This window comes from Triplophysa dalaica, chromosome 3 (assembly GCF_015846415.1).
Source record: "Triplophysa dalaica isolate WHDGS20190420 chromosome 3, ASM1584641v1, whole genome shotgun sequence".
In the NCBI taxonomy this organism is placed as follows: domain Eukaryota; kingdom Metazoa; phylum Chordata; class Actinopteri; order Cypriniformes; family Nemacheilidae; genus Triplophysa; species Triplophysa dalaica.
The window spans coordinates 4,143,241-4,171,126 of record NC_079544.1 but is presented as its reverse complement, the minus strand read 5'-3'; the positions used below and the strand labels follow the sequence as shown (position 1 = coordinate 4,171,126).

At 35.6% G+C, this 27,886-nt stretch overlaps 3 protein-coding genes across 3 annotated transcripts; 1 reads left to right on the top strand and 2 right to left on the bottom strand.

The window, feature by feature from the left end:
• Positions 1-3,012: 3,012 nt before the first annotated feature.
• Positions 3,013-4,149, bottom strand: LOC130416467 (gastrula zinc finger protein XlCGF8.2DB-like). Its single transcript, XM_056742273.1, has one exon. The coding sequence runs from the start codon at positions 4,147-4,149 to the stop codon at positions 3,013-3,015; it is 1,137 nt and encodes a 378-aa protein (XP_056598251.1).
• A 5,946-nt stretch (positions 4,150-10,095) lies between these two features.
• Positions 10,096-11,335, top strand: LOC130416450 (gastrula zinc finger protein XlCGF8.2DB-like). Its single transcript, XM_056742272.1, has 2 exons — positions 10,096-10,824; positions 11,077-11,335. The coding sequence occupies exons 1-2, from the start codon at positions 10,096-10,098 to the stop codon at positions 11,326-11,328; spliced, it is 981 nt and encodes a 326-aa protein (XP_056598250.1). The 3' UTR covers positions 11,329-11,335.
• An 8,010-nt stretch (positions 11,336-19,345) lies between these two features.
• On the bottom strand, positions 19,346-20,242 carry LOC130416434 (gastrula zinc finger protein XlCGF7.1-like). The gene has a single exon (XM_056742271.1). The coding sequence runs from the start codon at positions 20,240-20,242 to the stop codon at positions 19,346-19,348; it is 897 nt and encodes a 298-aa protein (XP_056598249.1).
• Positions 20,243-27,886: the final 7,644 nt, after the last annotated feature.

Genomic DNA, 27,886 nt, shown 5'->3' with positions numbered 1-27,886 from the left:
TGATACGAGAATAAAGTCGAAATGTTACGAGCATAAAGTCGAAATGTTACGAGCATAAAGTCGAAATGTTACGAAAATAAAGTCGAAATGTTACGAGCATAAAGTCGAAATGTTACGAGCAAAAAGTCGAAATGATACGAAAATAAAGTCGAAATGTTACGAGCATAAAGTCGAAATGTTACGAGCAAAAAGTCGAAATGATACGAAAATAAAGTCGAAATGTTACGAGCATAAAGTCGAAATGCTACGAGCATAAAGTCGAAATGTTACGAGCATAAAGTCGAAATGTTACGAGCATAAAGTCGAAATGTTACGAGCATAAATTCGAAATGTTACGAGCATAAAGTCGAAATGTTACGAGCAAAAAGTCGAAAGGTTACGAGCAAAAAGTCGAAATGATACGAGAATAAAGTCGAATGTACGAGCATAAAGTCGAAATGTTACGAGCATAAAGTCGAAATGTTACGAAAATAAAGTCGAAATGTTACGAGCATAAAGTCGAAATGTTACGAGCAAAAAGTCGAAATGATACGAAAATAAAGTCGAAATGTTACGAGCATAAAGTCGAAATGTTACGAGCAAAAAGTCGAAATGATACGAAAATAAAGTCGAAATGTTACGAGCATAAAGTCGAAATGCTACGAGCATAAAGTCGAAATGTTACGAGCATAAAGTCGAAATGTTACGAGCATAAAGTCGAAATGTTACGAGCAAAAAGTCGTAATGATACGAAAATAAAGTCGAAATGTTACGAGCATAAAGTCGAAATGTTACGAGCATAAAGTCGAAATGTTACGAAAATAAAGTCGAAATGTTACGAGAATAAAGTTGAAATGTTACGAGATTAAAGTCGAAATGTTACGAGATCTTTTTATTAATGTTACGAGAATGTTTTTATTTATTTTTTACGTTGCACTAAAACGCCCTCGTACCACATCACTGCAGGGTTGGCTGCGAAAAAGCCAACCATCAGGTGAGACAGAGACTTTGTACTGTGATAAAGATGACATGACACTGTGTAGGCGAATTGATTAATTAATCAGAGTTTTTCTCAGTCCTTTATATAGCCCGGGAGTTTTTTTTTTCAATTTTTTTGGGGGGGTGCCCTTTTTTCAGGTCAGAGCAACTGCCCCTCAAAATTCCTGTGCACGTCACTGATAAGCACGTTTTCAAGTATACTTAATAATACACAGGAACCGTACGCACTGCTATAAATCATGATACACAATATTAATAAATTAACTTCTTTCATGACTTAAGCCATACGATGGTATTTACAAATAGGACATATCTAATCCGAATATGAATCAGCATTTCTTGTTTAAACAGTTCCATCCTACCAGCAGCGTCTCGTTGATATACATCCGATTTACCCTCCATATCTCTCTCTTAAAGTATATAATCCATTCCTCAGATGAAACGTTTCACGACTGGGTTCCCACAGGGCTGTTAAACCTGCAGGACAAGCGTTTTGCTCCAGCTTCTGGCAAATTATATGACCAATCTAGATAATATTTGACAGCACTTTTGAAAATATATATACAATATATTATTGAAAATAAATACAAGTATATCCTAATTTTAATAGAGGCATAACCATAGCCGATTTCCAAGATGTCGGAATAACATTAGTAGATAGACTCAAATAAAAAATTGCTGCCATAGGTTCAGCAATAATATCTGCAGCCACTTAAAAAAACTGGTTAAATTTTGTCAATCCCTTCTTATTTCTTACAATCTAAATTTTCTCATGCACTTGGGTGGGCAATATAGGGGTAAAGGAGAATAAGTCTGATTCATTATACTTTGCCTCATCAATTCTGGCATCTGTTAACAGATTAACTGAGGTAAAATGGTTATTAAACATATTAACAATAACAAGATTTATTTGACCCTACAAGAGATTTGTTAATTTCCAAAATTTAAAAGGATAATGCATGTTATCGTTAATAGGATAATATTGACTTTTGAAACTTTTAATCAGTTTTTTACAATTCTTTCATAAAAATCTATAAGCGGACCAATCCCAATAACTTTTTGTTTTCTTTGCTTTGGACCAGGCCATATTTCTTTGCTTAACAAGATTGGAGACAAATTCTCTGAACCAAGGATTATTTTTCCACGTTTCCCTCTGTTTTTCTGATTCATGAGAGGTTGATACATTGCCAAGAGTGTATCCTGGCAAACACAACATGATAAAATCATTTTTGATTCGAATTAATTATATGATGTAACAGTACATGGTTATATTAAAATGAGTTATTCTTATAAAACACTCTCACCGACAGGCTGTGAAACCAACAAAATTAAATAGATCCACATGTTTCGCAAACACAACAGAATGAAAGATTGAATGTCTGGCGTAAGGATTATGTTTTTTAAAAACTTTTTGATGGCCTCCTCTTGAATGTTTAGAGATTTTATCACGACAAAACTGCTTCTCTGATACACTCGTCTTCCTTGTTAGCAAAATAATTAAATAAATAAAAAGGAAAATATTATTCATATTTTTATCATTTATTTATACTTTTATGTTTGTCTTCAACCCCCTATGTGGCGTCCTCTAAAATAAATGTGACACTTTTATTTTAACATCAAATGGAATAAAAACATCCCTAATGTGATGATAAATCAAATGTAAGTGATTAGAACAAAGCTCATTTACTTTAAAATACTAAGAAGAATCTACATATTCCATCTTTAGGGGTGCGGTTTCCCTGACTGAGTTTAGTTTTATTCAGGACTAGCCTTTGGGTAAATTAGAACATTTAAATACTTTTAACAAACATGTCTTACTGCCACAGCTGTATAATGGAATAAGGAACAGAAATGTTTGACACAAAAAATAAACCACTCCAGCTTAACTCAACTTTTGTACAAATGCAGAAGTGTTTTTATTAATGATAATAAACAATGAAAGAGTCAAGAGCCCAACTACAGAAAACACTGATCACAATAATTTCAACATATGCAAAAGTGATATTTTTTCAATGCCATTTTTTTAAATATGATTCAATGTTTTTTCTCTGCTCTCCTGGTTTCTGGGATTTCTTCAAGATGAAGTCTCATGTGAATTTTAAGGCTTCCCTTGGTTGTGAAATACTTACCACACTCAACACATTTGTGTGGGATTTTTTCAGTGTGAATCGTCATGTGGGTCTTCAGATTGCTATTCTGTGTGAAACTCTTTCCACACTCAACACATATGTACGGCCGCTCTCCATTGTGAGCTCTCATGTGATCATCCAGATGGGGTTTCTGTCTGAAACTCTTTCCACACTCAATACAAATGTACGGCCGCTCTCCAGTGTGACCTCTCATGTGATTTTCCAGATTGGATTTCTGTCCGAAACTCTTTCCACACTGAACACAAGTGTAGTGGCTTTGTCCTGTGTGAATTACCATATGGGCTGTAAGACCAATTTTTCTCTTGTATCTCTTTCCACACTGAGGACATATGTGTGGACGCTCTGCAGTGTGAATTATCATGTGCCCTATGAGATTTTGTTTCCTCGTGAAACTCTTTCCACACTGAGGACAAGTGTACGGACGCTCTCCTGTGTGAATCCTCATGTGCGCTTCAAAACTTCCTTTGTATGTGAAACTCTTTCCACACTGAACACAAGTGTATGGGCTTTGTCCTGTGTGAATTACCATGTGGGCTGTAAGACCAATTTTGCTCTTGTAACTCTTTCCACACTGAGGACAAGTGTACGGGCGCTCTCCAGTGTGAATCATCATGTGCGCTTCAAAATTTCCTTTGTATGTGAAACTCTTTCCACACTGAGGACAAGTGTACGGCCGCTCTCCTGTGTGAATCCTCATGTGCGCTTCAAAATTTCCTTTGTATGTGAAACTCTTTCCACACTCAATACATGTGTACGGCCGCTCTCCAGTGTGAACTCTCATGTGATTATCCAGACTGCATTTCTGTCCGAAACTCTTTCCACACTGAACACAAGTGTATGGGCTTTGTCCTGTGTGAATTATCATGTGGGCTGTAAGACCATTTTTGCTCTTGTAACTCTTTCCACACTGAGGACATGTGTGTGGACACTCTTTAGTGTGAATTGCAAGTGTTTCTTTATTTGGGAAGCATTTTTCACATCGAGGACAGATGACAGACTTTTCTCTGTTATGGATTCTCATGTGTGTTGTGAGGTGTCCTTTGCTGTCGAATCTTTTTCCACAATGAGAGCAAGAAAAACATTTGCTTGCTTGTATTTTTTGCTTCCTCGATGATCCTGATGTTTCTTCCAGTTCCATTAGTTCTAAAATGAAATCAATATTTTTTTTGCCACTGGTTAGTTTTTATTCTGTCATTGTCATATTAAGAGCATACAATCTTTATAAAATGGTAGTGATATTATTTTAATGTTTCTTACAAATCAATAATGAGGATTAGAGAACAAACACCAACCTCTGTGATCCTCAGTATCTTCATTTATCATTCCAGATGTGTCTGTATCAGTCATGTTGAAGTGGCTCCTTCACTTGTAGAATAACAGGAATTATTTATGTATTCCAATCTCTATGTGGTTTTGAGAAACAGATCTGTCAAATTCAGTAAACAATTTTTTTAATGATATAAAAAAGTATACAAATAACTTCAACAATACTATTTTCTACTATGGTGGTCAGTGGTGCCCCAGAACTGAAACTTGTTAACAATACTTCAAATATCTTATATTATGTTCAGCAAAGCAAAGTAATAGATATAGATATGGTACCAGTAAATATGTAAATGATGACAGAATGTTTATTTTTGGATGAACTACCCCTTAAAAGAGTCCAATGTCTTTCTTTACAACCCCTTACTTGCTTGTTGTCCCAACAAAGTTAACCTTCACAAGTTATATCATATCTACATAACACTATAAAGGGTTTAAGCTTGGTATCAAATTAATTTTTACAGTTTATGGAAATCTATAGAGGTAATGGGTTTTATTGTTTGTGTAGTTAAAGTGTATTACATTTTATATCTAGTAAACACCCCATTGCCGAAGTAAGTGAGACATAAACATTCAGAACTCATCATATCACATTCATAACATACATACAGTGAACAAACCTGTTTAAAAGAAGGTCTTGTTATCCATCAGGTCCCACAGTCTCGTTGTCCGTGTCTAGTGTCGTGTTTGTCCTGATGATTTAAATCAGTTCGTCTTCTCTTTTAAACACAAACAGACAGACACCTCTGATTATATATTCACTAACTGGATCGGGACTAACAATCTTATTGGTTTACCCCGGGGGCGGGGCTAGAGAGTGGCCGCGCAGATCTCTTTGCACATCGCGATATTTCCACATGTGATCTGTGAGGACCATATATATATAACAAGACAATACTTTAGCAATACAGATGTATAATATTTTTCATTCTAATAAAGCACAAATCTTCATCTCAGACAAAGAATGTTTAGCTCAGACTAAATAGTGACTAAACATCACTAAATAAAGAGCAGCTTTTTGCAATTCTGTACTCTGCAAAGGAATTGCTGCATGAAGGTTTCGTAGGTTTTTATACAGTGTACATGTGTTTCCTGTTTCTGTGGGCCTCAGAGCACAATAATACACTGCAGAATCTCTCACTGCTGTTGAAGATATTTCAAGTGTAACACGATTCTGTGCTTTATGAAGTTTGATTGACATACGAGGATGAGTTACGAGATTGGCTTCTGTCACATATTCAGAAGATTCATCAATTATTGATAGAAACTCTAGACTGGATCCTGGTTTTCGGTGGTACCAGAACAAAGTGTCTACTGATCCAGAATATGAATAACCTTTTCCTTTTTATTTATTCAATTATTTTGCTAACAAGGATGAAGAGTGTATCAGAGAAGCTGTTGTGCCATAATAAAATCTCTAAACATTCAAGAGGAGGCGATCAAAGAGGACTGACGCCTGACATTCAATCTTTCATTCTGTTGTGTTGGCAAAACATGTGATCTATTTACTTTTGTTGGTTTCACAGCCTGTCGGTGAGAGTGTTTTATAATAATACCTCATTTTAATATAACCATGTACCGTTACATCATGTACTTCATTACAATCGAAAATGATTTTATTATGTTGTGTTTGCCAGGATACACTCTTGTGAATGTAATAACCTCTTTTGAATCAGAAAAACATGTTCAAGAGGGAAACGATGTTAGTCTCTTCTGTAAGTACAGTGATGCTGTGTACAATCTACAGTGGTAACATCAGTTTCAGAGATCCAAACCTGATCTCCTCTTGTCCATCACTGAATCTAAAGATGCAGTTAAAACTGATCCACTGCCACACTGGATATCTGCTGAAGGTTAAAAAGACACAAAAGTCGTGAAACTGTAAATCTCTTCTGCTAAAGTAACAGACGTCACACTATTATTGTGCTGTGGTGCCCAGAGTAACAGGAAACAACTTTCTGCTGCATAAAAACTTGCCGTCATTATGCCATTGTGTGCCTGACTGATGCAGTGGTGAATGGATTTGTGTATATTGTGATAGAAAAAATCACTGATTTCTTTTGCCCCTTCATGACAATTTACACACCACCATAGGGTCACATTTGATCTTACGGTCCATTTAAAAAACAAACATATTTAGAGCACATATTAAAGAAATAAAAAAATTATGTCTCTCTCTCACAATCTCTTCTGTTTTAATTTGTATCTTAAGCTTTGGTAAGTGCTATTATACATATTTTGCAGCACAGAAATGCTGCTTTATTTTACAGTCTTTTGTTAATATTTATAGCTAATGTAAATCGTATTCAGAAATTACATCTGTGTCTATTACAGAAGGACACAACATCACTCTGTCCTCTAGGATCAGCTTACAGTCTTCACTGATATCAGCAGACGTCTGGATCAACATCATAGTTTCAGTTCTTATTATTGGGTTCTCTAGATAAATCATCAAATCTACTCCACCTCAAGCACATATGAGCATCAGACTTCATGATAAGAAAACACAACAACACTGAACAATCTACAAAAACGATATACTGACTCACATCTAACAACGAGGGTTTGTGTTCACTTTCTTTGTGTTCCAATCTTTTCATCATTTCTTAGTACAGCTGTTTTCCTTTCTAAAACACTTACTGTAAATGGTCAACACATTGGGCTGTATGGAGAAACACGACTTTTGGGTTTTATGGTAATTTCAGGATAAAATGTTTAGTTGTTTCAATATGTATGAATCCAAACACAATTCAAACACTAAGCTTACATCACAGGCCCTGAATGTGATGTTGAAGTTTAAATAATTGTTATCAATGATAACTGCTTCATTTTCTAATGATAATAATAATGTATTTTATTGAGTTCATTGTTTTTCTGAAAATGTCAGTACTTTTAGTGACATTTACATACAGTTGAAATAGTTTACCTTGTATATTACGTTGACATGGTTAGGCAGGCCTTGATGCCCGATGACTCCTGAGATAGGCACAGGCTCCCCGTGACCCGAGGTATAAAGCAGTAGAAAATGGAATGGTTAGGCAGGCTTTTATATTAATTGTTTGGACAAAAATGTCAATACAAATGGGCATAACAAATTAAATACTCTGATATCTGAATTTTAAAATTATTCCTATAATGTATTTGCCAAAATTCAGATTCACCAACTATTTTTCAAAAGTGCTGTCAAACACTGGATTGGTTTTATAATTTTCCAGAAGCTGGAGCTCTGAACCATTCCAGTTTAGTTTCTTTAGTATCTTTAAACACATCATACAGTTATTCTGAGTCAGATGAGAAAAATCCTCCTATCACTTCTAGTCAGTAATCCAGTACAGAACAGTCTCTCTGTCACAAACATTGACTTTCTGCTATTAGCAAAACTGACTACATTTATAGATGTGTAAATTAAGATGATAAAAGCTTTTTGTTATTGTCAGAATGTCTGAATGCTTTCTGTATTGCCCATTGTCACCTGTGTGAATGCAGCGTCCATTAAAGTGCCCTGTGAACAGTTGTTGTTTATCATCTTCAATTATTCATGAACTCCACATGTGTTTTAATGTGGAAAGAGTTTCACACAAAAACATTCTTGACGTCCATTATTGTTTTATTTAATAACAATGGTTTCTAGGGAATTGCAAGATTTGCACTAGATTTAATTGAATATAAGCCCATGTAAATAATTATGAAAATTTAATCTCACTGAATACATTGCTGGCTATATTCTAAGCTAAACATCCTTCGTCTGACATGAAGATTCGTGATTTATTGGAATGAAAAATTGTATACATATGTATTGCCGAAGCATTGTCTTATAATATATATCTATGGTGCTCGCAGATCACATGTGGAAATATCGCGATGTGCAAATTGATCCGCTAGCCCCGCCCCCGGGGTAAACCAATAAGATTGTTAGTCCCGATCCAGCTAGTGAATATATAATCAGAGGTGTCTGTCTGTTTGTGTTTAAAAGAGAAGACGAACTGATTTAAATCATCAGGACAAACACAACACTAGACACGGACAACGAGACTGTGAGACCTGATGGATAACAAGCCCTTCTTTTAAACAGGTTTGTTCACTGTATGTATGTTATGAATGTGATATGATGAGTTCTGAATGTTTCTGTTTAACTTACTTCTGCAATGGGGCGTTTACTCTAAATAAAATGTAATACACTTTAACTACACAAACAACAAAACCCATTACCTCTATAGATTTCCATAAACTGTATAAATTAATTTGATACCAAGCTTAAACTCTTCATAGTGTTATGTAGATATGACTGAACTTGTTTTAAGATTAACTTTGTTGGGCCAATAAGCAAGTAAGGGGTTGTAAAGAAAGAGATTGGACATTTTAAAAGGAGAATTTACCCAAAACTAAACATTCTGTCATCATTTACGTATTTACTGGGTCAATATCTATATCAATTACTTTGCTTTGCTCAACACAAAAGAAGAAATTTGAATTAATGTTAACAAGTTACAGATCTGGGGCACCATTGACTACCATAGTAGAACATATGATTGTATATTTGTTATTTTAAACACTATAGCCTATAATGGCCAATGGCGCTGAAAATTGCTGACATTCTTCCAAATATCTTTATCTGTGTTTAAAGAACAAAGTAATTAATTATAATATAATAAATCATAAATATAGTTTATTGTTATATTAAATAATAATAAATCTGATCTGATTGGTCAGATGGTCTAGTCTGCTGTGATTGGTCTACCATGAATATGGCTCACAAGATACAGTGTTTGTTGGAGAAGAGTGTTTTTTCGGGCAGTCCAAGCAAAACATCGGTGGGGTCTGTAGTGATGCCGTGGCAGTTCGCGAATTGAACAAGAGCACGACTCATTTGCGTGGTTCAGAGTCGACTCCTTTTTTTCCAAGCCCATAACTTTGTTATTCATTCACCTTCAGCTTAACAACTTGGCAGACTGCTTAGATTCACACAGGGCAGCATTACACAGGGCATAAAATGTCATTTGCATGATCTCATATTATGAACTCTTGAATAAATTTATCATTTATATTACTACAAATAAATATTCATTTGTTTACTGAATTTGACAGATCTGTTTCTCCAAACTACATAGAGATTGGAATACAGAAATAATTCCTGTTATTCTACAAGTGAAGGAGCCACTTCAACATGACTGATACAGACACATCTGGAATGATAAATGAAGATACTGAGGAACACAGAGGTTGTTGTTTGTTCTCTAATCTTCATTAATGATTTGTAAGAAACATTAAAATAATATCACTACAGTTTTATAAAGATTGTATGCTCTTAATATGAGAACCACAGGAAAAAAATCTAACCAGTCACAAAAAAATGTGTTTAATTTTAGACCTCATGGAACTGGAAGAAACATCAGGATCATCAAGGAAGCAAAAAATACAAGCAAGCAAATGTTTTACTTGCTCTCATTGTGAGAAAAGATTCAACAGCAAAGGACACCTTACAACACACATGAGAATCCATAACAGAGAAAAGTCTGTCATCTGTCCTCGATGTGAAAAATGCTTCCCAAACAAAGAAACACTTGCAATTCACACTAAAGAGTGTCCACACACATGTCCTCAGTGTGGAAAGAGTTACACGAGCATTATTAGTCTTACAGCCCACATGGTAATTCACACAGGACAAAGCCCATACACTTGTGTTCAGTGTGGAAAGAGTTTCGGACAGAAATGCAATCTGGAGCAACACATGAGAATTCACACTGTAGAGCGACCGTACACATGTCTTCAGTGCGGAAAGAGTTTCACACAGAAAGGAAATTTTAAAGTGCACATGAGAATTCACACTGGCGAGCGTCCGTATACGTGCAGTGAGTGCGGAAAGAGTTTCAGGGAGAAGAAATCTCATAAACTGCATATGAGAATTCACACTGGAGAGTGTCCACACACATGTCTTCAGTGCGGAAAGAGTTTCTCACGGAAAGAAAATTTTAAGCTGCACATGATAATTCACACTGGTGAGCGTCCACACACTTGTCTTCAGTGCGGAAAGAGATTCATATACAAAGAAAGTTTTGAATCGCACATGAAAATTCACACTGGAGAGCGTCCGTATACGTGCAGTGAGTGCGGAAAGAGTTTCAGGGAGAAGAAATCTCATAAACTGCACATGAGAATTCACACAGGAGAGCGTCCACACACATGTCTTCAGTGCGGAAAGAGTTTCACACAGAAAGGACATTTTAAAGTGCACATGAGAATTCACACTGGAGAGCGCCCGTATACGTGCAGTGTGTGCGGAAAGAGTTTCAGGGAGAAGAAAACACATGATTTCCACATGATGATTCACACTGGAGAGCGCCCATACACTTGTCCTCAGTGTGGAAAGAGTTTCATACGTAAACAAAATCTCACAGAGCACATGAGGATTCACACTGGAGAGCGTCCGCACACATGTCCTCAGTGTGGAAAGAGTTACACGAGCGAAAGTGGTCTTTCAGCCCACATGGTAATTCACACAGGACAAAGCCCATACACTTGTGTTCAGTGAGGAAAGAGTTACAAGAGCAAAATTGGTCTTTCAGCCCACATGGTAATTCACACAGGACAAAGCCCATACACTTGTGTTCAGTGTGGAAAGAGTTACGGACAGAAATCCGGTCTGGATTATCACATGAGAGTTCACACTGGAGAGCGCCCGTACACATGTATTGAGTGTGGAAAGAGTTACGGACAGAAATGCACTCTTAAGACCCACATGAAGATTCACACTGAAAAAATCCCACACGCATGTGTTCAGTGTGAACAACAATTCAAAACGGAGGGAAGCCTTAAAATTCACATGAGACTTCATCTTGAAGAAACCCCAGACAGCAAGAGAGCAGATGAAAAACATTGAATAATGTAAAAAGAATGGAGTTGTCAATGGTTTGAAAAAAATATCACTTTTGCATCCGTAATTAATGTTGAAATTTCAACTATCCAGCAGTATTGTGATCAGTGTTTTCTGTAGTTGGGCTCTTCATTCTTTCGTTGTTTATTATCATCAATTAAAACACTTTTGCATTGATACAAAAGCCGTGTTAAGTTGGAGTGTTTTATTTACCGTCAGTTTCAGAGATCCAAACCTGATCTCCTCTTGTCCATCACTGAATCTAAAGATGCAGTTAAACATGTTAACAGCACATATTATGTAAATTGTAAAATTATGTTACTCATCTCTTCTGTTTTAATATTTATTCTAAAGTGCTATTATACATATTTTGCAGCTCCGAAATGCAAAACTCTATTTAGATTTTTATACTCCTCTGTTATTATTTAAAGGTGAAGCTAATGCAGATCTTATTCAGAAATTGCCTCCATGTCTATAACTGAAGGACACAACATCACTCTGTCCTGTAAATATGATGGATCAGCTAACAGTCTTCACTGATATCAGCAGACGTCTGGATCAACATCATAGTTTCAGTACTTATTATTGGGTTCTCTAGATATATCATCAAATCTACTCCACCTCAAGCACATATGAGCATCAGACTTCATGATAAGAAAACACAACAACACTGAATAGTTTACAAACACTGTAAAAAACGGGTTTATGTTCACTTTCTTTGTGTTCTAATCTTGAAATCATTTCTTAGTACAGCAGTTTTCCTTTCTAAAACACTTACTGTAAATGCTCAACCCATTGGTCTAGAAAGGGGAAAAAACTCTTGGGATTTATATAAATTTACAGTATATGGTAAATTCAGGATAAAATGTTTTGTTGTTTCAATGAATCCAAACACTAAACTTATATCACAGGTCCTGAATGTGATGGACCGGTTTAAATAATATAAAAACTTCATTTTATGAAAATTTTATGAAGATGATCGTTTTCATGAAATTATCAGTACTTTACATCTCTGAGCATAACAAATGAAATAATCTGATATCTGAAGTTCTAAATTATTCCTATAATGTATTTGCCAAAATACAGATTCACCAAATTTTTTCCAAAAGTGCTGTCAAACACTGGATTGGTTTTATAATTTTCCAGAAGCTGGAGCTCTGAACCATTCCAGTTTAGTTTCTTTAGTGTCTTTAAACACATCATACAGTTATTCTGAGTCAGATGAGAAAAATCCTCCTATCACTTCTAGTCAGTAATCCAGTACAGAATAGTCTCTCTGTCACAAACATTGACTTTCTGCTATTAGCAAAACATTTTCTATCTGACTACATTTATAGATGTGTAAATTAAGATGAGAAAAGCTTTTTGTTTTTGTCAGAATGTCTGAATGCTTTCTGTATTGCCCATTGTCACCTGTGTGAATGCAGCGTCCATTAAAGTACCTTGTGAACAGTTGTTGTTTCTCATCTTTGATTATTCATGAACTTCACATGTGTTTAAATGTGGAAAGAGTTTCACACAAAAAAATTCTTGACGTTCATATTTGTTTTAATTAATTACAATGGTTTCTATATGGGATCAGATTTTTTTATTTATTCTAAATAAATAAACTACGATTCGTAAATAAATTTAGACAATTTCACAAACATTTTTCAAATCCACATATGCACAACAAGCGAACCATAAATACATCTTAGACGTTCCACAAAAATAAATTTTTGGATCAGTGCACGTATTTTTGGATCAGTGCACGCATTTGTGGATCAGTGCACGTATTTGTGGATCAGTGCACGTATTTGTGGATCAGTGCACGTATTTGTGGATCAGTGCACGTATTTGTGGATCAGTGCACGTATTTGTGGATCAGTGCACGCATTTGTGGATCAGTGCACGTATTTGTGTATCAGTGCACGCATTTGTGGATCAGTGCACGAATTTGTGTATCAGTGCATGCATTTGTGGATCAGGGCACGCATTTGTGGATCAGTGCACGTATTTGTGGATCAGTGCACTGTGGATCAGTGCACTTATTTGTGTATCAGTGCACGCATTTGTGTATCAGTGCACGCATTTGTGGATCAGTGCACGCATTTGTGGATCAGTGCACGTATTTGTGGATCAGTGCACTGTGGATCAGTGCACTTATTTGTGTATCAGTGCACGTATTTGTGTATCAGTGCACGCATTTGTGGATCAGTGCACAAATTTGTGTATCAGTGCACGCATTTGTGGATGAGTGCACGTATTTGTGGATCAGTGCACGTATTTGAGGATCAGTGCACACATTTGTGGATCAGTGCACGCATTTGTGGATCAGTGCATGTATTTGTAGATCAGTGCGCGCATTTGTGGATCAGTGCACACATTTGTGGATGGCCCTCGATGCATTTGTGGATTTTGAAACTTTTCTAACGTCAAATCGGCACACACCACAAATAGGTGGACCCCACCCACTATCTACCCAAGCCAATCGGTTAACAACCGTTTTAGTTGTCCAATAGACCATGTTCTAACTTCAGCCTATCATGTTTTGCTCTGCACTAAGATTCAGGGAGCTAACATGGCGACTAATGGCGGTCTAAAATGTGTGTTATACTAAGAAATGATAATGGCCTCTTCTTTATACTGTGTAATGATTGCTTGTGTTCATATACATTGTCCGTATTGTTACATATATGCTGTATTTAAACGTTTATGACTTGATAACAGCGTGCACGGACTGGAGTGGAAAATCCAGGTGACTAGGGAGTCGGGACTGATTTGGTCTGCTGCCAGCCGATTTATTGTGTTTAGGTACCAAAGGGGCTAAATTCCGATTTTTTGCAACTGTCGGTGTACTACCAGGCTATATACAAGCTGGAATAGCTTTTATTCATTTTCAGGATATGAATTTTTGAAACAAGAATTGTGGTTTTCACTAGTAAGAATTGTATGATATCTGAAATAAGATTTTTAAGATGTAAGAAATGTATTATTGATATTTGAAATTGAATTTGAATGGCACTTTTGATATTTAACTATTAAAAATGCAATTATAGATATCAAGAATTGAGTTTTTACTAGTGAAAATGTATTATTGATATCAAAGATAGCAATTGTTACTAGAGTTTGGATAAAAAAAAAGAGTTTGGATAAAAGCGTCTGCGAAATGACTTAATGTAAGAGTTATACTGTGGACAACTGAATAGTGTAGCTTCATAAACGTTTGTAAAGAAAAACACACTGGGGCCGCATTTGTAAAATCAATGTATAGGCCACAATAAAGCAACACATTTCCAACCAATAATTAAACCTGACATCAATGATATTATGGTTTACCTCTCAAGCTCAAAAAGTAGGCAAAAATGCAGTGAAACAATCAGAGCAAGTCCCAAAACATGCAAATGCACTAACCTGTTTTAAAGAAGACCTTGTTATCCAAGAATTCACACGGCCTCCTCGGTTTCTGGTGTTATATTTGTCCCGACAATCTCAATCATCTCAATCTGTTCTTCCACTTGTCTTAGCACCAATTGTATTGGCTTATGAATGTTCTGGTAAAGTTAAATTTTGTGACTTTTATATATTATTTCATATTTTAGTTGAGCCAATTCCAGAAGGAATGTTTAAAATATCTTGGGAGACCTGATTTTCAGAGTGAGGAACTTATACAGAACTAGGTAAGAACTTATGCAGAATCCACATGATGCAGCAGACCTATGTGTGTAACATAACAGTTCATATTTATTCTTTTAATTATAAGTATGTATTTTCAAATATTTTATACTTTTCTTATTTGATATAATACATGAACATCATGTTGTTTTGTTTCAGGACAATAGTGAAGTTAATCAACCTTGCATAGCACACAGAAATTTAATCGCCAGAGGGGGATCTTCAGATTCTCCAGATCTCCATATTCAGCTCAACACCACACTTTACATGCAAGCATGCAAGATCACACACAAACTTTATAATTTTACATAACTCTGCACATACATATAATTCTACATATGCATACAACACCACAAATATTAAAAAACATTAAAAACCACTAGCCTTATGCATGTCGATGGTTACTGTTGTTATAATGTTGTCATTACATTTGTTGGTTACCATTGTTTATTTGTTTTTTGTTTTACAATGAAATTTAAATTTCTGATTTGCTGTATGTTTCATGTTTTAATTCATTAAAGTGAAAATTAAAGCTTTTAGCATTTCACAGCTGTCCAGTGTTTCTGTATTTTAGGCGTTAAGAACATAAAATTATTAATTTAAATGAGCTTACATTTTATCATGAGGGTAAACTAGACTTTTTTGGTAGAAATAACACAAATGTGTTAGTAAAAACAACTTAAAATTCTGAGTCACAACAACCTAAAAAATTAAGCAAAATCCCTCGCTGGGTTAGGGTTACTCAAAAATGTAATTGGTCGCAAAAACGATGGACAATATTTTTAAGTAACTTCAGCGTAATTTTTTTTCAGTGCATGAGTCAATTTATACTTTATTCAATTTATAATCTGTTCAGTGGTTCTTTACAGAACAGTTTGTCTGTCTTATTAAATAATCATTCATACAGTATATCTGGGTATTATGGATATTTTTTTGTGAATCACATTCAGGGATATTGGCTCCAGAATGATTACACTAGAAAGATGAGCAGAGAGAGAAGCAGCAGCATTGTTTGTTGAGATTTCTAGAGCAGTGACAGCTGTTCTTGTCTTCTGCACTGCCTTTCCCTTTAGCTATGTTACCACCCACTTAAGAGTCCTGTGTAGCTTTACATCAAGAGGAAACATTCTTTTTGTTTCATCAAAAGGCTATTTCTCTATTTTGAATATATGTTCGTAAATTTGTTTATGAATCATACATTATGATTCTCCATCTTAAATCCTGGTTATGAGATTTTGTACAGTGTTTTTGTGTTTAATGTGGGTCAGTGTTTTCGGTTTTGCTTGAACTGTCCATTTAACTGCTATTCTAAACAAGAAAGAAGTCAAGTTAATATGAGTAAAACATTTATTTATTTATTTTACATTAAACCCCATTAGTGCAGATGCAAAATATGTGGTATGTGCTTTATGTATTTGTTTGTGTAGGTCTATATGTGGGCAACAGGACACAGTAATACACGTCAGGTTCCTGAGTTTTAAATAGGCTGAGTTGAATCTCTGCCAAATGTTGTCCTACATCATTACAAACCATACAACAGTGGAATTAACCTCTATTTCGAAAAATGTAACCTTGACTGGTTTTGTGGTCCAGGGTCACACACACTTCCGATATTTAAATATGATAGTAAAAGAGAGAAACATTCATCAGTGGCAAATAAGTATGGATGACCATTAAATGAGATGTGTTTATCATAATCTGCAAAAAATACCATTGAGAAGGTTTTTGTATGATATGCAGTGTGTTGGGCACCAGTGCGCAGTAATACACAGCAGAGTCTGATAGAGAAACAGAGGAGATCTCCAGATCCAATCGAGAGGATTGTTTGTTTGGGATCGCTCTGAGACGTAAAGTGGCTTAAGAAGCATCATTTATCTCTGTATGAAAGATAAGATATTGTGGTCTGGATTTGGGATATTGGCGATACCATTGGAAGTTGGGACCAAGGCCGGTGTAATTGCAGGAGATAATGGCACTTTCTCCAACTAAAACAGACTTCTGTGTTGAGATTGATGTTATTGTATATGAATGAACACTTCCTGTGAAAAAGAAGAACAAAGCTTATTAAACTCCTGATAAGATCTGTCAACTGTTATCAGTGCAGAATGTTAATAATATAACATGTGTTGACAATGACACGAATGGAACAAAGCATTACAAGTTTTACTCACCTTTTATCAGTAAAAGTACAACCAGAACTACAGTAAACATGATTGTTGAACCAAATATTAAAAGAGTCCAGCTCACATCTGAAAACACATGTAATTTAACTGGAACTTCTGTCATTTGCAAAGCTCCACCCTCTGACTAAAGGAGTTGAAAACTTATTCTGTATTAAAACTTCAATGTGTGCACATCCTTGTGGTGACCTCTTGTGGGCGAAACATTTATTTACTTTTAAAATATGAAACTTCATGTTTGTGTGCAATGCATATTTTTTCTCTGTAATGATCATGTGTGTTAATACATATAGCTTGCTACATGTATGAATACATTGCTATGTATCTGTTTTTTATTCGGTCACTTATATAAGTCTGTGTTGCTGTTGTTTACATCAAATATTATGATACATTCATAATAAATGAATATAATCTGCACAAACCTTCTTTAGCACCACAATTCAGAAACCTAAATGTTTAAAGGACTTTTCATGACACTTACCTTGCGTATGAAATCGCCTACTTTCAAATAGGCGAAATTAAGTATGAATCATGAATAGTATTTCCGAAACCTCAGTATGCACAAACAGAAAATAAATTATGTTTTAATCAATGCTTCGGTACAGGTTAATGTAAATACGCCATAGGTCAAAAAGCATATACAGATAAAATGAAAATAAAACATGGCAGATGTAGTATGTCCAAATTGTATACATACTACTCCCACTCATGCAGTAAAGAACTTACTGTTTTAACGGTGGATACTTATTCAAATTCAGTACATAATGTCATAGTATGCGATTTCAGATGCAGCGTAAGAACACCTTTCAAAGTCAATACAACCATAAACAGTAAAGGCAACTACAATCTAAGCAACACATAGAAACCAAAATTACAAAAGGCTGCCTAAACATGTCAATGTTATGCTTTACTGACCATGACATGTTCGGACTACAACAGATAAATTGAGAAGAGAGGTGAAAACAATCACTCATTGGGCTTGATAACTTTAAATAATTTAACACTTTTAAAATCTTTACATTTAATAGAAATTTGACTGGAAAATATAATTACCTGTGATAATAGCTCTGCAGTCTATTGAATGTTAAACCCACCATATACACACAGTCTTATCTTACGCCTTATTTAACCAATAAATCTATCTGTTTCAGTATGTTAAGGATGTTGGCTCAAGCACACAAACCAAGTTTTCATTTCATCATAAAACCGCATTTCCTGGTTTCACAAACAAGGCTTATCTTAAGCCAGGACTATGCCTTAGTTAAATTAGGACACAAATTAATAAAATGCTTTAGATAAAAACGTTACTCGTGCACATCTTGAGACGAAACAATGGCAATGAAAAATGTTAAGATAGTTTTGTGCAAGGTACTCTCTGTTGAGACAGCTCAAACATTCATTTTAGTCTAGGACTAGTCACCAAAGAATGAAAAATCTGTCATCATCTACTAAGCTTCTTTTCATTACAAACCTGCATGACTTTCTTTCTACTGCAGAACACAAAAGAAGATCATTTGATAAATGTTTTTGACCGATCAGTGATGTCACCAATTCACTTCCATTGGTTTTGTGTTCTTACAATAGAAGTCAATGGGCGCCACCGCTGTTCTGTTATCAACATTCTTCAAAATATCTTCTTTTGTGTTCTACGGAAAACAGAATGTCATAGAGGTCTGAAATGACATGAGGGTAAATAAATGATGACAGAACTTAATTTTTTGGGAGAACTATCCCTTTAAGCCTTGTCTGTGAAACCGGCATCAAACTCACAAAGCACTACACAGTAAAATTGGGATTTTTGCCTAAAGCAAGTTTAGTTTTATTGGCTGAATTTCAGCTTGGCCTCAGTTTAATTTAATTGGCTCTGTGAACACTGTTTTTTTCTTTTGATCTGTCAACATTTTGACATTGAAAAGCGCTGTATTGTCATAGCTGTTACAGGGAATAAGGCACATAAATGTTTGACACAAAAGTAAACCACTCAAACTTAACAACTCTTTTTGTATCAATGCTAAAGTGTTTTTATTGATGATAATAAACAATGAAAGAGTCAAGAGCCCAACTAAAGAAAACACTGATCACAATACCGCTGGATAGTTGAAATTTCAACATTTTCTCAACATTAATTAAGGATCCAAAAGCGATATATTTCCGATGCCATTGAAAAATCTGATTTTTTTTAACATGATTCAATGGTTTTCATCTGCTCTCTTGCTGTCTGGGCTTTCTTCAAGATGAAGTCTCTTGTGAATTTTAAGGCTTCCCTCTGTTTTGAATTGTTGTCCACACTCAACACATGCGTGTGGGATTTTTTCAGTGTGAATCCTCATGTGGGTCTTAAGATTACATTTGTGTCTGAAACTCTTTCCACACTCAGCACATATGTACGGCCGCTCTCCAGTGTGAACTCTCATGTGAATCTCCAGATTGGCTTTCTGTCCAAAACTCTTTCCACACTGAGGACAAGTGTATGGGCGCTCTCCAGTGTGAATCCTCATGTGCAGTTTATGAGATTTCTTCTCCCTGAAACTTTTTCCGCACTGAAGACATGTGTGTGGACGATCTCCAGTGTGAATTCTCATGTGCAGTTTATGAGATTTCTTCTCCCTGAAACTCTTTCCGCACTGAAGACATGTGTGTGGACGATCTCCAGTGTGAATTCTCATGTGCAGTTTATGAGATTTCTTCTCCCTGAAACTCTTTCCGCACACACTGCACATATACGGACGCTCTCCTGTGTGAATTCTCATGTGCGCTTTAAAACTTCCTTTCTCTGAAAAACTTTTTCCACACTCGCTGCACGTGTACGGCCGCTCTCCAGTGTGAATTCTCATGTGTCTCTCCAGATTGCATTTCTGTCCGAAAGTCTTTCCACACTGAAGACATGTGAGTGGTAGCTCTCCTGTGTGAATTCTCATGTGCAGTTTATGAGATGTGTTATATATGAAACTCTTTCCACACTCACTGCACCTGTACGGGCGCTCTCCAGTGTGAATTCTCATGTGTCTCTCCAGATTGCATTTCTGACCGAAACACTTTCCACACTGAACACAAGTGTATGGGCTTTGTCCTGTGTGAATTATCATGTGGGCAGTAAGACCATTTTTTCTCTTGTAACTCTTTCCACACTGAGGACATGTGTGTGGACACTCTTTAGTGTGAATTGCAAGTGTTTCTTTGTTTGGGAAGCATTTTTCACATCGAGGACAGATGACAGACTTTTCTCTGTTATGGATTCTCATGTGCGTCGTGAGGTGTCCTTTGCTGTTGAATCTTTTCCCACAATGAGAGCAAGTAAAACATTTGCTTGCTTGTATTTTTTGCTTCCTTGATGATCCTGATGTTTCTTCCAGTTCCATTAGGTCTAAAATGAAACACATATATTTTTGCGACTTGTTAGTTTTTTTCCTGTCATTCACATATTAAGAGCATACAATCTTAATAAAACTGTAGTGATATTACTTTACTGTTTCTTACAAATCATTAATGAAGATTAGAGTACAAACACCAACCTCTGTGATCTTCAGTATCTTCATTTATCATTCCAGATGTGTCTGTATCAGTCATGTTGAAGTGGCTCCTTCACTTGTAGAATAACAGGAATTATTTCTGTAATCCAATCACAATGTGGTTTGGAGAAACAGATCTGTCAAATTCAGTTAACAATTTTTTTTTTTTTAAATTTAAAAAGTTAATTTATACAAATAACATAAACAATACTATTTTCTTCTATGGTAGTCAATGGTGCCCCAGAACTGAAATTTGTTAACATTACTTCAAATATCTTATTTTGTGTTCAGCAGAGCAAAGTAATTGATATAGATATGGTACCAGTAAATAAGTAAATGATGACAGAATGTTTAGTTTTGGGTGAACTACGCCTTAAAAGAGTCCAATGTCTTTCTTTACAAGCCCTTCTTAGCTTATTGTCCCAACAAAGTTTATCTTCACAAGTTCAGCCATATCTACGTAGCACTATGAAGGGTTTAAGCTTGGTATCAAATTAATCTATACATCTTATGGAAAGCTAATGAGGTAATGGGTTTTGTTGTTTGTGTAGTTAAAGTGTATTTCATGTTATTTCTAGTAAACGCCCCATTGCCGAAGTAAGTGAGACAGAAACATTCAGAGCACATCATATCACATTCATAACATACATACAGTGAACAAACCTGTTTAAAAGAAGGTCTTGTTATCCATCAGGTCTCACAGTCTCGTTGTCCGTGTCTAGTGTTGTGTTTGTCCTGATGATTTAAATCAGTTCGTCTTCTCTTTTAAACACAAACAGACAGACACCTCTGATTATATATTCACTAACTGGATCGGGACTAACAATCTTATTGGTTTACCCCGGGGGCGGGGCTAGACTTAATTAGATTAGACTTAAGGCTAGTCCCAGAATAAAATGAATGTTTGAGCTATCTTTAGTGAAAATAAATCACCTTAAAATATGTCAGACGCATTGTTTTGTCTCAAGTAATGTTTTTACAATGTGATTTTGATAAAAGTAACTTAAATATCCTAATTTAACTAAGCGTTAGTCCGGGCTTGAGCTAAGCTCTGTCTGTAAAAGCGGGCCTAAAAGAACAGCTTTGGTTCTGAGGTGAAAGCAATTTTATCTTACCAACACGTGTCAATAAAAAACGATGAGAGAAAAAGCAATCTTGATGGTTTATCTCTGAAGAAGAATCAAGAATCTGCTTTTCCCTTCTCACATCCTTTCTAAGTTTTAATTCTTCTGCATCTTTACATTAAGCTCCGCCCTCAGGCAACATTTCTTCATATCTTACCCGCCTTTTGCTGTCTTAACTTTCACTTACCGAAGTTTATCTTCATTTGTTTAGGTTTGTGCCCCCTGAGAAATGTTTTGAGAACATTCTTAGAACGTCCCTGCTGGTGTCGAATACATTCCCAGAACGTTCCGATATGGTCACGATGTGGAGTATTTTAAAGGGTGTGGAGACGTTATTTGGTGGACCTTTACAGAACATTCTCTGAATGTATAGGGAACCCCCAGACAGCAAGCTTACAGCTATAAACCATTGAATAAATGTTAAAAATTTATGATTTATCAATGTTAATTAATGCTATCAATGTTGAATTTAAACAAACTCTCATTACTGTGATCAGTGTTTGCTTTATTTGGGCTCTTGACTCTTGATTTCATTGTGTCGGTTCAATGTTCTCATTCAATGCGTGCAATGTATTTTTATAAGAACATTTGTGCTTTGTCAAAGGATTACATTTAAAAAGTTTAAGAAGCAATATTTGTGATATGTATTTTTTTTAATAAATAATGAGATTAATTCTTTCACGATTAATGCAAATTTCCATTTTTCAAAATTGGAAAGTACTGCAACGTAATAGACAAATAATACTAACACACTTTCACAAAACATTTATTATGGGGTTAAAAAGCTGCTTGATAAAATCACAAGAAAACACTTTTCTGCAAATTCTTGTCAAAAGGTCTAATAGTTCAAATGTATTCTTCATGTTAAGTTACAACATATTTCCTACAATTTCCTACAATTCCCTAAGTGTCCACAAAAGTTTGACCAGTAGTGTACGTTAGTTGCCAGCCAGTGTCACATTTTTCTATTTAAATTTGTGTTCCTTCATCTGCATCAACATTCTGCGTAAAAAACTGTATGAATATGTGAGTCAAGGAGCATGTAAAGCTTATGAACAGAACATGCGTTTCTTCCTATCTGGAAATTATAGTTGATTCACCAACCTTTAAAAAGAGAAATTATCATCAGGAAAAGCAGCAGCATCTATAGCTGACAAAACACCTGTCAAGATCTACAGTTTCTACTTTACATGATTATGTGTGTGTGTGTTAGTTTATAACTGTGTTTTGTTTTACAAACAATCTGACAGCTCCACCTCCTGGATGAATGTTTGTTAAACACCTACTGGCGTAGTTTTTGTTCTTCACTAGAAGTGTTTATGAAACCAGAGGAGGATGAATAAATGATAGAATTGCAATTTTGGGTTAACTGTTTCATCTAAATGTATTTAAATATATAGGTTTTATTTTATTCAAATAAAACAAACACAGACCACAAATCCACAGAGTTGTTTGGTTAGAGATTCCAAAGAATGTCAGGATTTATTGGAAGCTTTATTTCAAGCACGAAGGTATGTTGGTCCATGTACCCATTGGCACATATGGCCTGAAGTGTATTTCTTGTGACTCAACGCCCTGTAAAAAGAAGGAAAATGAAAGACTGATGTATGGAGAAAGGTGGCCTCTCTTAAGAATGTGAATGAAGCTTAAAGATTAAAAGGCAGAGGTAGATGTGGTTTTTGTATAGTGTTGTTGTGTTTTGTGTCACTGTGGGCTGCAGGGCGCAGTAATACAGAGCAGAGTCTGTGACTTTAACAGAGGAGATCTCCAGATATACGTGTTTATCATGAAGCCTGATGCTCATATGCTTGAGGTGGAGTAGATTTGGTGATATATTTATTGGACTCCATTATTAGCACTAGAAACTCTGGTGTTGATCCAGACGTCTGCCGGTACCAGTGAAGACTGTAAGGTGATCCATCATATTTACAGGACAGAGTGATGTTGTGTCCTTCAGTTATAGACACAGATGTGTTGTCTGGTCTGATAGGATTCACATTAGCTTCACCTATAAAACAAAGAGTGTGAAAATAAAGCAATGTACTTAATAAGGACTTCTAACTGGAGTTTGCCCTTCTGATGTATAAAGCATGAATAATAGCACTTACCATAGCCTAGGACAAATATTAAAACATAAAATATGAGTAACATCATTTCCAGTTTGGATTTTAGACGAGGACTAGTAGTTGTGTTCATGAAGGTGTAAGTAATGTTACTGTGCTGTCTTTGATTTTCTTCTGCTGGAGTCATAAACTCCACCCACACAACAATCACAATCTATACACAGAGACTGTGTGAATGGCCTTTGCAACGTCTGTTTACACTGATTGAGGAAACTGATGTTAAAGCCCAGGTATCAATATAAAGTTCTGATCCAATATATGCCTGGGCCCAGATCTGCCCCACACACACCGCCATTTCCCTGCTAGAAATGTTTTGTCCTGTTTTGTCCAGTTTTGTCCTGTCAGTTCTGGTGTCGAATACATTTCCGGAACATTCAGAAAGGGTCACAAGCAGACAGAAACAACATTTCTGAATGTCATGAATGCTGGAGACAAGTCTGTGTGTGTGAGAGATTGTTCAAAGCTCCCGCAAAAATGATGTGCTGTAACGCTTACAGATGGAGAAATGATCAGAGATATCAGACTGTGTGTTTCACTGCTGAAATATTTATCTGTAGTAAAAGTGTGTTATTATATGATCAACTGTGTGTTATTTCAGTAATATAAGATTACAGTCATACAGAAGATAAACACAGAGATGATGTGATGCTCTCTTCTATGTTGTCCTGTATGTTTTTGTACAGTGTGTCTGCTCTTTCAGTCACTGTGGGCTCCAGTGAACAGTAGTATAATGCTGAATCTGTGACTGAAGCAGAGGAGATGATCAGATCCTCTTGATTCTTCTTCACTGAAGCATTCAGTCTTGGGAAAGGAGGATCTGCATGTGTGACACTGTTTGACTTATAAACAAGCAGCAGAAATTCAGGTCTGGATCCTGGATATTGTCGATACCATTGTAAATTGTTTACTTGTCCTTCATATTGGCATGAGAGAATGACTGAGTCTCCTTCAGTGAAATGTGTTTTGTTCTGCAATGGTTTTATTGTCTGTCCTGAAGATTTCTCTGAATTAGAGAATAAAATACAAACAGACATTAACACAGAATGCACACAGAATAGATATAATAACAGTCTTACATGTTCAGTAACTCCAGTATTGACATGATCACACTTACCCAGAACAGCTAAAAGCACAAGTAGATAACAAAGAGAAATCATGTTTACACTGAAACAAAGTGAAAGAATGTATCAGAAATAAATGTCAGTCAAGCTCCACCCACATCTCAATGTTAACTCACACACACACATTTCCCACATAGCAAACAACCACTGAATCAATGTTAAAATTAGTTTATTTGTCAATGTTAATTACATTGAATTATTATATCTTTGCATCCACAATTGATGTAGAAAAGATGTAGAAATTTCATCAAACCTCCATTATATTCAGTGTTTGGTTTAGTTGAGCTCTAATTGACTCTTGTTTTTATAATCAGAACATTATTTACCAATTAACTACATAACTGCACAATGATCATAGTCACCATCAAGCGTAACAACAAGAATGTGTGGTTCTTGCAGATTTATTTTGCTTTCTAAAGGCTGTGTTGAGTCACAAATCAAAGTATACACAAACAAGACTCATTGTGCTCATTGCACAGACATTAGACAGACACTATAGTTTTATTTGTTGTTCATGAGTTTTTGTGCATCATGTTTCTGTTTTGTGTGATTGTGGCTCTCAGAGCGCAGTAATAAAGAGCAGAATCACTGAATACAGTGGAGGAGATCTCCAGAGAAACACCAGTTTTCTCTTCATTTACTTTAGCAGACACTCGAGGAATTACAGGATCAGCCGGCTGCTTAAAATCAGCTTCATTTACCAGAAACATGAACTCTGGTCTGGATGTTGAGTACTGACGGTACCACAGAAGAGTATCTACACCACCTGATCTATTATAAATACAGGACAGAGTGACTGAATCTCCTTCTGAGACAAATTCATCATGAGATACAGCTGCTATTCCCACACTAGAGACATCACCTGATAGAAGAAAGAAAGAGAGAAGAGAGAGAGGAAAAATGAGTGAAGAAGTGAAAAAATACTTAACAAAAGACAAGATATTATTATTATCAACAACATGTTGCATTACCAGCCAAGTTTATCTTATTTTTTTGTCTTACCTGTTGTAAGAGAAATAAGCCACAAACTAAACAGCAAAATCATATCTGTCAAGGAACTAAGTGAACAAAAGTCTGTATCTTACTAACCTTTCTCTCCACCTTATACATGACTGAAGATTTTCATTTTATTTTTGTCATTTTGGGTGAAGTCTGACCTCTTGTGGATTGTTTCAGCTATTTCATTAAAAGTGTCAAATGTAATTTCCCATTTGGATGGTAAAAAAGAAATTTCAGAAAAAAAGCCTTTTCAATACTATGAGGATGAATAATGTTTTGAGAGAAGAACACACAACATTTCAAACTATCTAGACTTTCTTATCATGCTGGTTCATCAGTTGTACATTTCATAACATTACATTAAATTAAAGAGTAAATATTAAATATAATGTGGAGTATTTGATCATTCAGGCATACAGTGCGTTTAAATATTTGGGAAATTTATTATGACTTAATTTTAATTTTTTGTGTCGTATAGTAGTACACTTATAGCCTATAAAACAGTTTTAATGAGTTTACAATAAAAAAAAGTACATAAATTGAGTAACTCTGATCTCTAGAACAGTGTCATTTGTGACGTAAGACATCTCCAATTTAGATGTGAATGTTTGATTAAAACAGTAATACACTTATATATTGCAAAGTGTATTGATATATTCATGGAGGTTTTTGTACAGTGTTGTTGTGTTTTGTGTCACTGTGGGCTTCAGGGCGCAGTAATACAGAATAGAGTCTGATAAAGAAACAGAGGAGATCTCCAGATACACATGTTTATCATCCACATTCACTTCAACATCCAGTCTGGGGACAGGAGGATCTGCGTACATTACATTTCTTGTTTTTGACTCATAGATAAGAAGCAGAAATGTAGGTTTGGATCCAGGATACTGTCGATACCAGTGTAAACTGTCTCCAGTGTCTCCATCATATCTGCATGAGAGATTGACAGTCTTCCCCTCAATGACACGTTCATCAGTTTGTAGTTGTTTTATTGACTGAGCAAAACATGAATCTGCAAATTGAAAAGAAAAGTCTTCGATTAGAAGTCAAGATCATATGATGTTAAAATGTCAATCAAACAACAGTTGAAGAAAAAGTTACATACACTATAAAAGCTTGTTGATAAAGTAAAATAATATATCAGGTGTTCAAGTATATCACTTACCGTATGTTACTAACACAAGCAGACAGCACAGAAACATCATCTCTGAACCTCATACAGCACATGAATGCTGGAGACACGTGTGTGTTTGTGTTGATGTGATTCTTTAAAGCTCCACCCATAAACCCCATATGTACCGTAACGCTTACAGACTGAGAAATGATCAGAGATATCACAGACTGTGTGTTTCACTGCTGAAATATTTATCTGAAGTAAAAGTGTGTTATTATGTGATCAACTGTGTGTTATTTCAGTAATATTAGATTACAGTCATACAGAAGATAAACACAGAGATGATGTGCTGCTCTCTTCTATGTTGTCCTGTATGTTTTTGTACAGTGTGTCTGCTCTTTCAGTCACTGTGGGCACCAGTGAACAGTAGTATAATGCTGAATCTGTGACTGAAGCAGAGGAGATGATCAGATCCACTTGTTTGTCCTTCACTGAAGCGTTCAGTCTTGGGAAAGGAGGATCTGCATGTACGACACTGTTTGACTCCAAAACAAGCAGCAGAAATTCAGGTCTGGATCCTGGATATTGTCGATACCATTGTAAATTGTTTACTTGTCCTTCATATTTGCATGAGAGAATGACTGAGTCTCCTTCAGTGAAATTTGATTTGTTCTGCAATGGTTTTATTGTCTGTCCTGAAGATTTCTCTGAATTTGAGAATAAAATACACACAGACATTA